A 15469-nucleotide genomic window follows, 5' to 3' on the forward strand; every position below is an offset into this window, starting at 1 on the left:
GCAACTCAGGAAATTCAGTGACAGGGCATAGAGACAATACACTGGATAATGTAGTGATGCGTACATGAGAGAGAGACACGTGCATGGAAATATAGAGATAAACAGTGGCCAATGATTTCTAGCACTGGAGGACCAAAGGCATCGCAAGCTGGGAGAGATTTATCCAAAGACCGACGCAGTAAGTTTGCTATTTCAACTACATCGGTTAAAATGTTAATGTACAGGATGAATTTGAGAACACAATCTGAGTGGTGATTTGAACTCTTTAAGACTTTGGCTATCAATTCAGTCCAAGCAGGAGAACCAATCAGATTTTTTTTAGAAGAAAATTATGTCTTTTTATAATATCCCCCAAATTATGGGGTTTTGGCAACAGAGAACCAAACATTTTCTGCCGAAAACTGAAAGATTCCAACCAAAATTCCCTCCCACCTGAAAAAAAAAGTTTTGTTTTTTGATAGAGAGATGACACTTTCCATGAAAATGTGTTTAACTGAAAACACAGTTCTTTTAATCTTTTAAGCAGAACATTTTCGACCAGCCCTATTTCAAAATTAACTCTCAGCCAAGGTGGGAAACGCTAGTATGGTCCAATAACACCATAATTTCAAAACACCGTCATTTTATTACATGCATTTTTATTTCTATTTCAAAGACATATTTCCGCAGGATGACAGAACTGAGTAGACGGCAGAGCTGATGGCCCGTGGAATATGGGTTGTACCTAGAAGACATACTAGCCCTTGAAATTCAGAGTCAGAGTTCAATCAAGCCGTCACAGCCTATCTATGTTGACCCTGCTCAAGGACATTAAGGACACATCTACCCTGCAGCTGGGACCATGCTTCACGACTGAGGTAGATAGACGTCACTAGCTGGGGGTAGCACAATACAAACCCACCTGATCTCCGTGGGTACATAATCAGATGCTCATGCTAACTCTGGCCACAGTGTAGGCAGACCCACTCTAGGTCAATGGGACTAGAATCCAGACCTCCTGGTCTCTCTCACCATGTCCAGTATGCAACATTGCTGCCAATTGAGCACAGATGCTGTACATGGTGACACGGATCTGACTTGTGATAAGACATATCCCCTGTAGAGCTCATAATCAAGTGGACAAGGCAGAGAAAGGAAACAGAAGTGACTGGCCCACGGTCACACAGCAGAACCGAGAACAGAACCCAATTCTCCTGCCTTCATTGACCGCAAGGCACAGACATAAAGTCACAGAGGGAGACGGCACATCCCAGCGGTAACTGAAGGATGCGGCTCCCTCATCATCACCCAGAGATGGCAGCATAGCTGGGATTGGTGCCATCCATCAATTTGTAACCAGGTAGCAGGTCATCTATATACTGAGTTTGTGAGGAATCGTTACAGACAAGCCGGCACTTAGGATGCTCTGGGAGTCTGTTGTATTTCTCTGGAAAGTGGGAATCAGGCTCTATTGATGATTTAGTATTTTAATTTCATGCCCAATGTTATTGCTCTGTTGCTCGGCAGAGCTGAGGGAACAAATTTGCTAGAACTGTGGGCTTGGGCTGTAATTTGTCCCAATCTGTGAAGCATTTCATCAGGTGACATGGTGGGCCATATCCTGAGAGGGTGTAAACTCGTCTCTCTCACCAAGAGAGGTGGGTCCAATGACAGATCTTCCCTCACCCACCTTGTCTCTCTAGTGGTCTGATTGTCAGGAGTGAAGAGAACTCCCCAATCCTAGTCAGAGGAAGTGAGGAGTGTCGTGTTCCTTTGACACTCACATCATGAGAAGTTTCAGAGGGGAATCAGGATCATTCCCTCTGACACTCTAATCCGGACCCGTGACCCTCTCCTTCCCTCCACAGCCATCGCACAAGGTGCTGAGGAAGAAAATGTCCAACCAAACCACCGTGACCGAGTTCCTTCTCCTGAGAGTCTCTGATGTTCGAGAGCTGCAGATTTTGCACTTTGTGGTGTTTCTAGTGGTTTACCTGGCAGCCCTGGTGGGGAACCTTCTCATCATCACAGCTATAGCCCTCGACCACCACCTTCACACCCCCCTCTACTTCTTCCTGATTAACCTGTCCATCCTAGACCTCGGCTACATTTCTGTCATCCTCCCCAAATCCATGCTCAACTCCCTCATGAACACCAGATCAATTTCTTATTCTGGATGTGTTGCCCAAGTCTTTCTGTTCGTGTTCCTCAGTTCAGCTGATCTCGGCATACTGACCGCCATGGCGTACGACCGATACGTCGCCATCTGTCAGCCACTGCACTATGGGAGGGTGATGAACAGGGGAGCTTGTGTCCAGATGGCAGTCGGTGCGTGGATCAGCGGTGTGCTGTACTCTGGCCTGCATACCAGGAGCACATTTGCAATATCTTTCTGTGGAGGCAACACAGTGGATCAGTTCTTCTGTCACATTCCCCAGCTCCTCAAGCTCGCCTGCTCCGACTCGCACCTCAGTGAAACCAGGGTTATTCTCTTTAGTGTGGTCTTATTGTTAAACTGGTTCGTTTTGATAATTGTGTCGTATGTCCTGATATTCAGAGCAGTGCTGAGAATCCCCTCTAAGCAGGGCCGGCATAAAGCCTTCTCCACCTGCCTCCCTCACCTCACTGTGGTCTCCTTGTTAATTTTCACTGGCTTCTTTGCCTACCTGAAACCCACCTCCAGCTCCACATCAGGGCTGGATCTCGTGGTGGATGCTTTCTATTTCATGGTCCCTCCAGTGATGAATCCCATCATCTACAGCATGCGGAACAAGGAGATCAAAGCTGCCCTGAGGAATCAGATTATGTGGAGGTTCTTCCCCAAGAACAAAAGGTCCATCTTTCTCTGATGACCATGGTTTCATTCTGCATTTCTTTACAGGTATAATCAACTGATGACATTTTTGTCTCCATGAGAATATGCTGAGCAATTTTTATGTGAAAAATGCTGTATTTACAGTAGTAAATTCAGACTCTCTCCACTGACTTTAGTTTTGGTTGCCTTTCAACTACTGGCCCTTTTGCAGGAACAATATTTTTGCTGTATAGGAAGGCAAGTTGAGGAGCGAGGGAAGGAGGAGCATGATTGGTGGGTCTGGAAGTCTTAATTTTAGCACATGACACAGAGATCGGGACCCCATTTAAGATCAGAGTCCTGCTCTGTGTGCAGGCCAATTGTCATCATATATAAGGACTTGCAAAAGATACTGCTGGAGACATTGATGAAACACAAAGAGATCTATTTCTCAAGCCCCACATCTATCTATCTATCTATCGATCTATCTATCGATCTCTCTATCGAAGGTTTGTATACTGCCAACCAGCACCATTCTCTCTAATCACCTTCTACATAAAATCAGTAACCATATCAAAGACCTGAGTAGACATCATGAACTCTCTGGCATATCCCCTTTGAGTGACAGAGGGCAAAGCAGAGCTGCCGGGAAGTGGGCGGAGGTCTAGGCGAAGGGGCTGTCCCCAAAACGGTGGCTCTCAGGGTGGCTGGAAGAAACTATGGAGGGCCCCTTGAAGTATCAGCCCCCACCCCCAGGGACTGGGACTCAATGGCACTGCTCCGTTTCTGCCTCGCCAGTGCTGTAATCAGGACTGTCATAGGTAACGGCCAGGCCCGACCCAAGTGCCTGCCCCTGACCGACACTGGTGGCCCCAGAGTCCTTCCCAGTCAAGGGGTGCCCTTGCGTCTGAATGGAATCTTAATTCCCAGGCAAAGTGCTCCAAAGTCTGCACCGATCCCAGCCCAGCAAGGGGCCCTATGTATGGCAGGCAAGGAAGAGCACAGAGTCCCATCAGATGAGTTCTGGACTTTCCCCACTGGTAATAAACTGCTTAAGGTTTGGCTCACTGCTTTGAGATCACATGAGTTCCCCCTCGGAGTTAGTGACCCAGAACGGCCGAGAACAGGTGTGATGTGCCGGCCTCAGCCCCGACAGCGTAACATTATCTGGTAGCCATTCCTGGAAATGACCCAGCCACTACTTTCTGCGAACATTTCTATGCTGTCTAACAGTAGAGGAAAATGCCAGTGCTTCTTTCCATGGGAACTTCTGAGATTTCAGAATTTGGGTTTGTACCAGAAAAAAAACCCTAAAAACAAACCACCGCCCAAGCAAATATATATATATAAAAAAAATCAAAATATCTGATGAGTTTGCAAAACGAAAAGTTTAAAAACGTCTATTGGAAAGTGTCAAGGAAAAAGCCAACATTTGGGAGTGAATCATTCGGTCAATAATTCTCTTATTTTTGACATTTCAAAACATCAGTACTTGCAGCATTTTCCACATGTTGAAAATCAGAGTACATTGAAAGAAAATAAAAAGGCCCATGTTTGCCATTGATTGTTCTGAGGAGGAGTGTGTGTGTGTGTGATTTTTATGAGCAGAGGTGTGTGTGTGTGTATGTGTGTGTGTAAAAGACTAGACAAGAAACAGGGAGAGACCAAGAGCAGAAAGAAGAAAGCAAAGCCACACTCTGTAAGCAAGATGTGAAGCCTACAGAGAGATTCTGGGCTCACGATTCTGAATGAAGGAAGTTTAGGTCTATAAACGAAGAATGCTCCATTTTGTCTTTGGTTCCTCCTGTGTTCAGAGATGCAGGAATTTGTACATTTCTTGTAAATAAATAAATTTGCATCTAAGAAAGCACCAGACGTTATCGTCATTTTCTGCTCCAGTTGGAACAAGCTATAAGGTCCTGGACTCAGAGTAGCCACTTGGATCAAAAAGGGCAACATATCCAAACTCAGGTTATTGAGATCAACACAGGGGTAAATAGGCAAAATCTAATGGCCTGTGATATACAGAGGGTCATACACTATGACCTGTTGATCCCTTTTGCCCTTTAAGTCTATGAATCTCTGGCTCTATTTAGCTGCTCTAGAGTATGTTGGCATCTGGTTCCAACAGAATTGAGCACATTGATTCCTCCCCCCGCCCCTCCCCCCAAAAAAAAGTTTGGACAAAGACAAAAGGGAAACAACCTTAGTGTCATAATTACACATGAGAAGTGAAATTAGATATTGATAAGAAGTAGCCATTTTCCCCTCCTTGATTAACACCCACCAAAAATAATCCAGATATCACCCAGGGTCGTCAAAAGCAGTATATATTGAGCAGGAGGAAAAGGGCATAGAACTCTGTATTAATTACATACTTTTATTATTATTGTTATTGTTGTTGTTAATACAACTCTGTATTGATTGTGGAAATTAATACCATCAAAGAACACATGGGAAAGATGAATATACTATTGTTTCCTTATTTGTGACTGAATGTTTTATAATCTAACGTAGAAATCCCAAATTTTAGAAGAATGTTAACATTGATGGACCCATTAATAAGTGGAAAGGACACCTCAAAGAGCTTGATTCCCATTGGTTGGCCAAGTCTACGCAGGCCATAAACTCAACTCAACAGCACTTCTGTGTGTTTGTTTGTCTGTCTCTCGCTGTACTGAGATAACTTTTGAATAGCACATCTGATCAGGCCATCCACAGCTACAACCACCTCTGTAATTGTCGATAGATCGTAGAACTGGTTCATGTCACCATTAAAGCCCTCCATCATAACAATACTCAATCTCATCGCAGCCAATTCTCCCAACACAGTTTAACGTCTTGACACCCTGCATTACCCTTAGAGAAAGAAGACAGAAACCTAGGGGAAGGATTAGGAGGAAATGTGCGGGAAAGGTGGGAATGGGAGTATGTACACAGGGGAGAAAATGAGGAGCCCGGTATGGGGAGAGGAGGGAATGAAGGAATACACAGGACCACTGCTATGGGGAAGGATGGAAACCCTGGTATTGGAGGAAGGCAGGATAAGATGCACACTGAACCCCTAGTAGAGGGAAGATGGGGAGGAGCTGAGGGGAGTCCCTGTAATAGAGGGTGATGGGAGGGTGGCAGACAGGGAGCTTTTGGGGAGCGAAGGGAAGAGGACTTCAAGCACCCCAGCTGTGTGCAAGAAGCTCGGCTGACAAAAGGTATGAAAGGTGAGACCCACATGCACAATAAATTTTTACTGACGTAACTAGAATAATCCATTTTTTATGGAAAAATGGGGAAAGAATCCAAAATCAAATATCATGTAAAAGAATGGGAACACATCTGGAGGAGGGCTAAAAACACATATATTTATGGAAGTATTCACGCAAATTATGAACAAATACTTCATGTATGTGAACTCACTACACTTAAGCTTATTAAAAGATATAAGAAATGTAGTCATAAACGCTAGAGAAAATGTGGAGGAATAGCCATCTGTCTGTATACATGCTGGCAATGCCCTAAAATAATCAGACAGAAATAACACAACATTTTAGAAAAAAATTAATTGATTTTTCAAGAAAGGGCCAATTCACAGTTATTCCTAGTAGAAAGATCTCTTTGTGCTCACATCCTGGAGAAGGACAGATCCACCATTATTAGTATCATGGAGAAATTAAGTAGGGGCAATCCTTCCAAAGGAGAAAATGGTAGAGATCCCCAGATCAGGATCAAGTAAAATGTATAAGGAGTTAATGCTTTATTTGGAAGCTGAATATAACGAAAACAAACTTCATGCGAGGAGATTGACCAATACATTTCTCCCTACTATCTCAAATAGAAATTATGAATGAAAAAGTTTAATCTGATGGAAAGTCCATGTGGGATAATTACTACAAAATGGAAGAAAAAAGATCACTCAAGATAAATTCTGTCTTTATAGTTTCCTCCCTGAGAAAAGGATTCTTTTCATCAGTCTCCTGATGGCCATCTTCATCTCGGCATTTCTCAGCGTGTAGATCATCGAGTTCAGCATCGGTGTGATTGCAGTGAAAAAGACTGAAGCCAACTTGTCCAGGGGGAATTTCCGGAAGGGCCGAGCATAGATGAAGATGGAGGGTATGAACTGTAAACACACAACTGTGATCTGAGTTCCACAGGTGGACAGAGCTTTGCGCTTCCCTTCCGTGACATGTTTCTTTATCCTAACTAAGATGACGGTGTATGAAACGAGCAAAACGATGAACAGAATTATGACGAGCATCCCGCTGTTGGATACCATCAGCAACTCGACCAAGTAAGTGTCGGTGCAGGCCAGTTTGATGACTTGTGGAACATCACAGAAGAAATTGTCCAGGACGTTAGGACCACAGAATGGCAAATGGAGGACCAGTCCAATTTGAGCAATTGAGTGAGCAAATCCACCCAGCCATGCCCCTGCCACCAGCCACACGCACACACTCTGGTTCATGATAGTCAAGTATCGCAATGGTTGATGGATTGCTACATACCGATCAATAGCCAGCAATACAAAAACAAGAATTGCAGCACCAGCAAAGAAGTGGAAGAAGAACATCTGGAGGATGCACTCATTAAATGAGATGGCTGTCGGCTGGGAGAGGAGATCCAACAGCAATTTGGGTACAGTGACTGATGAGTCACTGACATCTAGGAAAGCCAAGTTGGCCAGCAGGAAGTACATGGGGGTGTGGAGCCGGTGGTCGGTGATCACAATGGTGATGATGGTGAAATTTCCAAACCAAGTTGTGACATAGACTATGAAGAAGACAACGAAGAGGCATCGCTGCAGCTCAGGACTCTGGGTGAGGCCCAAGAGGAGAAATTCTGTCACTGTGGAACTGAGGTTGTGCTGTTCCATTTAATAGCCTCAAAACATGTCTACAGAGAAAAATAAGAATTAGTATGAAGAACTTCTAATTACTCCCTTCTTGAATTGCTAATATTAAGTCAATATCGACTCCTCTTATACACAATTTTGTTTAGGAATTTTCTTAGCTTACTAAATGTAATCAACCTCAGTGGAGGGCAACCCTGCTTCAGCAGATGCTAGAAGCTACACCAGTGGTTGTCCTCAGTTCTGGGGTCATTTGGAGTGAAGGAGAGCAGCCTACACACCAGTTCAAGCCACTGGCTAGCCCCTGTCTCCAGTTATCTTCTTGCAGTTTTGATGCAGCACACGTCCTGGGGCCCAGAGGGTCAGGATTGCGAGGAATGTGCATTTCAGAGAGTGCTCTTAGGATGGACTTCTCAGAGTCCAGTGGTTCTCAACATGCGGGTCACAAGGAAGTGTCAGGAGGTCGTGATGACCAGAATGCCCTTCCCGTATTCATAAGCAGAAAGGAGGTCCCAGGTAGTGCCTGGTCTCAACTGAAGAGTAGTTGGATTGGAAAATCTGAGAACCACTGATTTAGGAGATTCACAAGTCCCACTCGTGGCCTTAATATCTGAGGTACTGAGCATCTGTAAACCACCTTAACCAAGTGATTATTGCTGTCCCCCTTCTAGTGGCTACAAGAAGAGAAGGAATTAAATCTTACTGTCTGTTACAGGTATTGCATGTCCTCATCATGTCTGAAATAAATACAGTCACTGTAATTAGGTGCTCATAGGGATTAATTTTAAACACCTGTATTTGAAACTGGTGAACACAAAAAATATTCCACGTATGACTCCAGATTTAAGTATTTGAAACAGCCGTAGCTGGAAAACCACTTCCATGAAATAGTCGATATTTCTAATTGTTAAATTTCTAAAGCAAATTGTCATGTCAATGGCAATCAAATCCTAATTTTCATTTAATTTTGAAACAAGGAGGGCTTTTTTTTTCAAATTTTGAATTGAAATTGAATTTTTCATATTAATTCTTTTTTTATTGGTGGTGGAGCCAAAAATATTTTAAAACTGTTGTTGTGAACAATACCATCAGCACTTGCTTCTTTTATCTATAGACCTCAAAGTGCTTTACAAAGGGGTTGGTAACATTATACCCATTCTGCAAATGCAAAACTGAGGCACAGACAGGTGACGTGAGTAGCACAAGATCACCCAGCCAGGCACTGAAAGAGCCAGGAAAAGAACTGAGATCTCTGCAGTCCTGGTCCCACGCTTTTTCCACTTGACCATGCTACTTTTAGTCTCACACAATGCCCCCATTTTTATACTTTTTTCCCCCCCAATATCTCAAGATTTTCCTTTCCAAACTTTGGGTTTTGAGGAAACCTCGTTTTTTTACAGGAAATAGATTTTGCCAAAGACTGTCAACCCTAGTCCTAAATGTCTCCTCCTTTCAGTTACTGCCCTGCCATGGACACATTCTGGGACCCTGGGTAATTCAGATCCCCATTCGGTCTAGGATTTTCAAGGGGGAATAAAGGGACTCAGGCCCTGTCTACACTTACCTCCAAGATTCGGCAGCAGTCGACCGGAGTTACGCAAGCTACGCAAAAAACATGCGTAACTCCCGTCAACTTTTCTGCTTCTCTTCTGCGCACCGTCTTCATTGCACTGCGCCGATGGGAACCGCGTTCCCATTGACGCAGTGCTATGCCACTTGAGAAGGTGGTCTTAATACGTCGATTTCTGGATCGACTGAGCGGGTCTTCACTGACCGCTCAGTGAAGCCAGAGAAATCGATCTGACGGCAAATTTGCCACCATCAGTGTAGACTTAGCCTTAGGCACAGGGAATCTCACTTGGCTCTTTCCTGTGTTTTTTCCAGTTTTCACTTCCCAGCTCCAGACCTCTCCAGTGATACCGCCTTTCATTTCAGAGCAGCACAGACCCGCTGCCATAGGAAACACCTGGTCAGACAAAGTTGGTCATGCAAAAGTGTCAAATAGTTTGGGTGGTAAAGGGGCTGTTTTCCTCCTAACTGACTTAGGTTCCTGTAAAATGCAAGCTAGTATATGAACTGTCCAGAACACACTTGCTCTCTGCAGTAACAATGCCTATGACTAGTACCACACTGCATGACAAGACAAGAATGACAAGAATCATTACCTCACTCAACTGCCCGTGCTGGTGATCAGCTGCCTCCAAACAATTGAGGATGGGTCTGGGACTCACATGTCATCTCGAATCATTGCTCTCCTGAATGGCTGGGGAAGGGGAGCTGGTTCCAAAGAGGAGACAAGACCGAGAAATCTTTCCCATATATCCTATCTGACCCAAGACTGATGCCAGGATCAATGACTCACTGAAGTCCCCCAAGCTTTACTGAGCCAGATCAAGAGAGTTGCTGCTTTGGAAAATTGAGAATTCAGTCTCAAGGGGAATAATTAATAAGTCCCTGAAGTTTTTCATTTTTTTAATGTTTATTTTATTGCCACTCAAACTGAACAGGCTCCAGAAATTGACCAAGTTGACTGGGCTTGACACAAAAAGACCATGTGGGACACAGGACCTGCTTACGTTGACCTCGCTGGCACCATGTCTTCATTTAAATTTGGCTCTCCCGCCACACTGATTTAATAACACCACCTCCCCGATTGGCATAGACTCAGTGTCGCTGTGATGAGGTCAGCGCAGTGTAGACACTTCAGTCGACAGTTGTTGGCCTCCAGGAGCTGTCCTGCAATGCCCCACCCTGACAGTTCTGGTCACCATTGTGAACTTCTCTGCTCAGAGTTCAGGTGGATAGGAAGCTCCTCCTCCCTTTAAGCCCTGCATATTTTTGAGATTCCTTTTCCTGGTTGTCCGACACGGCAGGCCACCTGGCAGCTCCCCATTGGTAGGTCTAATTGCCCAGTTGTCTACGTCAGCTACACACTCTTGACATGCTTCTGCTAGGCACATAAATACCTTTAAAAATCTGGCCACTATGAGACTTCTAAGTTCCTAAGTCACTTTTGAAAATACGACTTCGGTTCTTCAATCATGTAGGTGATTTTGAGAATTTTCCCCAACGACAGTAAGTGGAGGAGACTCCATATGTATATGTCTGTTTACATCAGAGCGAGAGAGAAGCCAGACAATGTATAGCCAGGGCTACACAAGAAAATCTCTGCTGGTTTAGCTATACTAGTTAGCAGCCACTCCTATTTTAAATGCACCAGTGTTTTGCTAGTGCAGCTTATAGCGGTTCTCTGAGAGAAATACACTACAGCAGGAAAAGCACTTTTATGTCTTTATAACCATGTTTACACTGGGATTTTTACTGGTATCGAAATGTCTCAAAATATCAGACCTCCGAACTGGCATTGCAAGATGGCAAAAGTTTCTAAAGTAGATCTGACTTATGTGGTTTTTTGCAAGCTTACATTATAAGTACATTTCTGATTCTTCGGGTGTGTCTGCTCACCAAGAACGTTGCACACATTCTTTTTTTCGTGCACATTATTATGAGTGTGTTCCTGAGTGTAACTCAACCTGCATATGAGTATTTTCTTTCCTGGCTGTGGTTGAGAATGTTTGTAATGGGAGTGTCTGTCTCTCACTGTGAGTTGCTGGGTGTTCGCTTGTGAATGTACAGTATCCTGTGTTTATTGCTGAAACAACCAAAAACCAAACAACCAAACAAGCTCATTCACCCCAAGGTTAGTACTTGCATCTTCTTCGTTAAGATCTCCTTCTCTGAAAGCCACCTAGGGGTGATGGACAACCAACACATTAACATTTAAAAGAAGATCTCTTTCCTCCCCCCATCCGCCATATCGAAATATTAGGTAATTATTGAGTTACAGAAGGGTAGCCGTGTTAGTCTGTTTTTAGCAAAACAGCGAGAGTCCTGTGGCATCTTAAAGACTAACAAATTTATTTGGGCGTAAGCTTTCATGGGCAGAAACCCACTTCGTCAGATGCATGCGTCCATGCAACTAACCCCATTGCCAACTCTGCCCACATACCTACTCAAGTGACACCATCACGGGTCCTAACCACATCAGCCACACCATCAGGAGCTCGTTTACCTGCACATCTACTAATGTGATATATGCCATCATGTACCAACAATGCCCCTCTGCCATGTACATTGGCCAGACTGGACTGTCACTACGCAAAAGAATAAACGGGCACAAATCAGACATCAGGAATGGTAACATCCATAAACCAGTAGGAGAGAACTTCAGTCTCCCTGGACACTCAGTAACAGACTTGAAAGTTGCCGTACTTCAACAAAAACACTTCAAAAACAAACTCCAGCGTGAAACTGCAGAGCTGGAACTTACATGCAAACTTGACACTATCAGACTGAGTCTGAATAGAGAGTGGGAGAGGCGAGCCCACTACAAAAAATAATGTTCCCTCTTTTGACATTCACACCTTCTCATCACCTGTTGTGAATGGCCTCATCCACCCTGATTGAATTTACCTCCTTAATACATGCTCTCCTCACTGTGATGTAACTCACGCATCCTTGCATGTGTATATAGACCTACCAAACTGAAGTTTCCACTTCACTCATCCGATGAAGTGGATTTCTGCTCACGAAAGCTTATGCCCAAATAAATTTGTTAGCCTTTAGATAATTATTGTTTAAAATTTTCACTGTTAAATTTCCAAAACAAAGAAAAAACAGTTTTCTGCTCATTTTTGTTCAGGCTAAATTTTCAGTTTCAATGCATTCATGTTAAAATGTTAGTTCCTCGTTTCGTCTTTTCTCTCCCATCTTTGGTTTACTGTTTGGAAAAATGGGGAGGAGAGGGTGAAAAGTAAGAAATGTGAGAAAGAGAGAAAAGGGAATTTACCTCATTTTTTGCCAGTGTGAAAATTTAAGAATTGAAACTTTTGATTCAAAATGTAATGAAAAAATAATGTTCTTGGAAATGTTCAGTTGCTCTTTAAAAATCATATTTAAAACATATTTTCCCATCCACAATTTGTTGGCAGAATTATTTATTTATTCATTTATTTTGGTAAAGAATCTCAACCACCTGTAAAAATCCCAGGGTGAAGGACAGAAGCATGTGGCTGTGGGCAATGGGGGAGGATGGTTTTTGGGGAAACTCTGGCTTTGGACTATGAGGAGATGGGTTGAATAGCCCCCATGCCATAGACAACCTCTGCAGAGCACAGTAACTCACATCTTCTCCCCCTACTGGGTTTTCCAGGGTGAATAAGGAACTTAAGGGTCCAGTTCCCATAGCTTTTCACTGACAGTTTGTTGCCCAATATGCCTAAAGTACTTTGACATTCACAGGCTCTGTGCCTCAGTTTCCCTTCCAGAAATGGGGATAATATTACAATTTCCCTATTTTGCAGGCTCCAAGTGGATATGGAGAGCCATTTCTTGGACACTATTGAAATACCAGAGATCCCAGTATCATTGCTCCATTTTTCAGTGTTTATTAGTATTCTCATTTCTTAGAGAAATAAGCCTTAATATTTTTGCATATATTATTCACACTAAAGAATTCTACTACCTCTACTGGAAATAAAATGATGGTAGATTTGTGCTATGTAGGTATAAAAATGTTAAAGAAAGAGAAAGAAAGAAATTAACTATGTAGTAAAAAATGTCTCTGTCTCTCTGATGAAGAGGAAATCTGAAACTTTTTCTCCATCAGTAATTGGAATAAAGAATTAATTTGTGTACATGTTGTGTGTGTGTTGAGACTCAGGAATCTTGGGTTCTTTTCCAGGTTCTAAAAGGTAATGCCATCTAGTGGTCCCAGACATTTCTACTGCATTCCTTCCAGCCTGTCCTTGTCCCAGTCTGTTTCCATCCCCTCAGGCTCCTCATCCCAATTCCAGGCTCCTTATTCAGCCTATCCCAATTTCCTCTTTTGGGCTTTCCATCCACGTCCCAATCTCGCTTTCCCCCCAACTCCTTGACCAATTAACCTTTTTCAAGCCACTACCAATATATCCACTGCTCCAGCTCCTCCTCTGATTTGTCTTCCCCACTCCCACACCAGGGGGAGCAGTGACAGACGTATGACCTGAGCACCTCACAATGTAACTTGATATTGGCTGAGAAATGGATTATCCCCATTTTACAGATAAGAAAACGGAGGCACAAATGGTAAAATTTTCAAAAGTAATAGCAGCCAGATTTTCAAAGATAATTACATATCTAAAGATGTAGATGTTGTCAAGGGCCACATTATTAAAGATATTTAGGTGCCTAGTCTGGCTCCAACTCAATTTTGAAAATCACACTACACACCTATCTGTGTGTTTAGGCTCTGAAATATCTTTAAAAATCGGATCCCTTTTAAAACTAGGCACTTTTAAAATTTTCACCTTAAAGGACAGATTTTCAAAGGTATTTATGTGTCTAATGACGCAGCTAGGAACCAAGGGACAGATTTTTAAAGGAATATAGCTGCGTAGTGGGATTTTCAGAAGTTTTAGGCACCTAGGTGCTTTTGAAAATCCTACTAAGTGCCTCAGTGCCTTTAAAAAGCTGGGCATTGGGCACTTTTGAAAATCTCACTCTCTGACACTCAGCTCACCTTCATCTCAGCCTATCTGCATTTTCTGAGTGCTTTCCACACAACTCTTTTCACATCATTATTTTTCAGGCTGTGGATGATGATTTTTAACATGTGGTACTGGATGGACACTACCCAGAGTGAGAGAACAGCTAGAGGCAATTCATACATAGCTCACGTATCTATTCCCACAGATCAAACCAACCATGATGAGGTGGGATGTGCATGTGGAAAAGTTTTGCGTCTTTCCTCCATGGACCATATCCTTAGGATGACAGAGATGACGAACATGTAGAACAGGTTTGGCAGAAGGAACAGTAACCCTAAATCATAGTGAAGGCAAACAGTCAACAGTGTGCCCTTGTTGCCAAGAAGGCTAATGATATATTGGGCTACGTTAGAAGGAGCATTGCCAGCAGATAAAGGGAAGTGATTATTCCCCTCTATTCTGCACTTGTGAGTCATGTTTGGAGGACTGTGTCCAGTTTTGTGCCCTCCCCCCACTGCAGAAAGGATGTGGACAAATTAGAGAGAGTCCAGCGGAGGGAAACAAAAATGATTAGGGTGCTGGAGAACATGACTTATGAGGAGAGGCTGAGGGAACTAGGTTAGTTTAGTCTGCAGAAGACAAGACTGAGGGGGGAACTGATAGCAGCCTTCAATCACCTGAAGGAGCTTCCAGGGAGGATGGAACTTGGCTGTTCTAGGTGGTGGAAGATGACAGAACAAGGAGCAATGGTCTCAAGTTGCAGTGGGGGAGGTCTAGGTTGGATGTTAGGAAAATCTTTTTAACTATGAGGGTGTTGAAGCACTGGAATGGGTTACCTAGGGAGGTGATGGAATCTCCATCCTTAGAGATTTTTAAGGCCCAGCTTGACAAAGCCCTGGCTAGGATGATTTAGCTGTGGTTAGTCCTGCTTTGAGCAGGGGGTTGGACTAGATGACCTCCTGAGGTCCCTTCCAACCCTGATCTTCTATGATTCTATGACATATGATTGTTCTAGGCCTAATACCAACCTAGGAGGTGCCTTCATGCCCTTTGAACCTGAAATACCCGTCCGAACAAAGAAATAGGGGATACATCGTGGTACCAAAAGAAGAAGGTAGAAAATGGATTGGTTACAAGTAGGTTCAGATGACATAGACGGGTACCTTGAGCTTGCGAACAGGTTGGGTATAGAAAGCTGTCTTTAGGGGTATAATTTTGTTAGCACAGCTTCTGTGGAAGGATAATGCAACAGTGCTGCAATAGAAGTTTTCCTGGAGACTAGTAGCATATTGAACCTTTTCCCTGCACTATATTATTAGTAGT

The 15469-nt window shown here is 43.4% G+C and overlaps 2 protein-coding genes across 2 annotated transcripts; one reads left to right on the top strand and one right to left on the bottom strand.

Annotated features, from left to right (window-relative positions):
* The first annotated feature begins 1874 nt into the window (after window positions 1-1874).
* On the top strand, window positions 1875-2828 carry LOC137149581 (olfactory receptor 14A16-like). Its single transcript, XM_067543095.1, has one exon. It carries the CDS (start codon window positions 1875-1877, stop codon window positions 2826-2828), a length of 954 nt encoding a protein of 317 aa, XP_067399196.1.
* Window positions 2829-6701: 3873 nt separating this feature from the next.
* On the bottom strand, window positions 6702-7648 carry LOC137149582 (olfactory receptor 4D9-like). The gene has a single exon (XM_067543096.1). The coding sequence runs from the start codon at window positions 7641-7643 to the stop codon at window positions 6702-6704; it is 942 nt and encodes a 313-aa protein (XP_067399197.1). The 5' UTR covers window positions 7644-7648.
* Window positions 7649-15469: the final 7821 nt, after the last annotated feature.

Source organism: Emydura macquarii, unplaced genomic scaffold, assembly GCF_026122565.2.
Source record: "Emydura macquarii macquarii isolate MOO-44397 ecotype Brisbane River unplaced genomic scaffold, CSIRO-AGI_Emac_v2 contig_771, whole genome shotgun sequence".
NCBI lineage: Eukaryota > Metazoa > Chordata > Testudines > Chelidae > Emydura > Emydura macquarii.

What these genes read in the sequence shown, in the direction of transcription:
- LOC137149581 (XM_067543095.1), top strand. Translation starts at nt 1,875, where the DNA reads ATGTCCAACCAAACCACCGTGACCGAGTTCCTTCTCCTGAGAGTCTCT.
- LOC137149582 (XM_067543096.1), bottom strand. Translation starts at nt 7,643, where the DNA reads ATGGAACAGCACAACCTCAGTTCCACAGTGACAGAATTTCTCCTCTTG.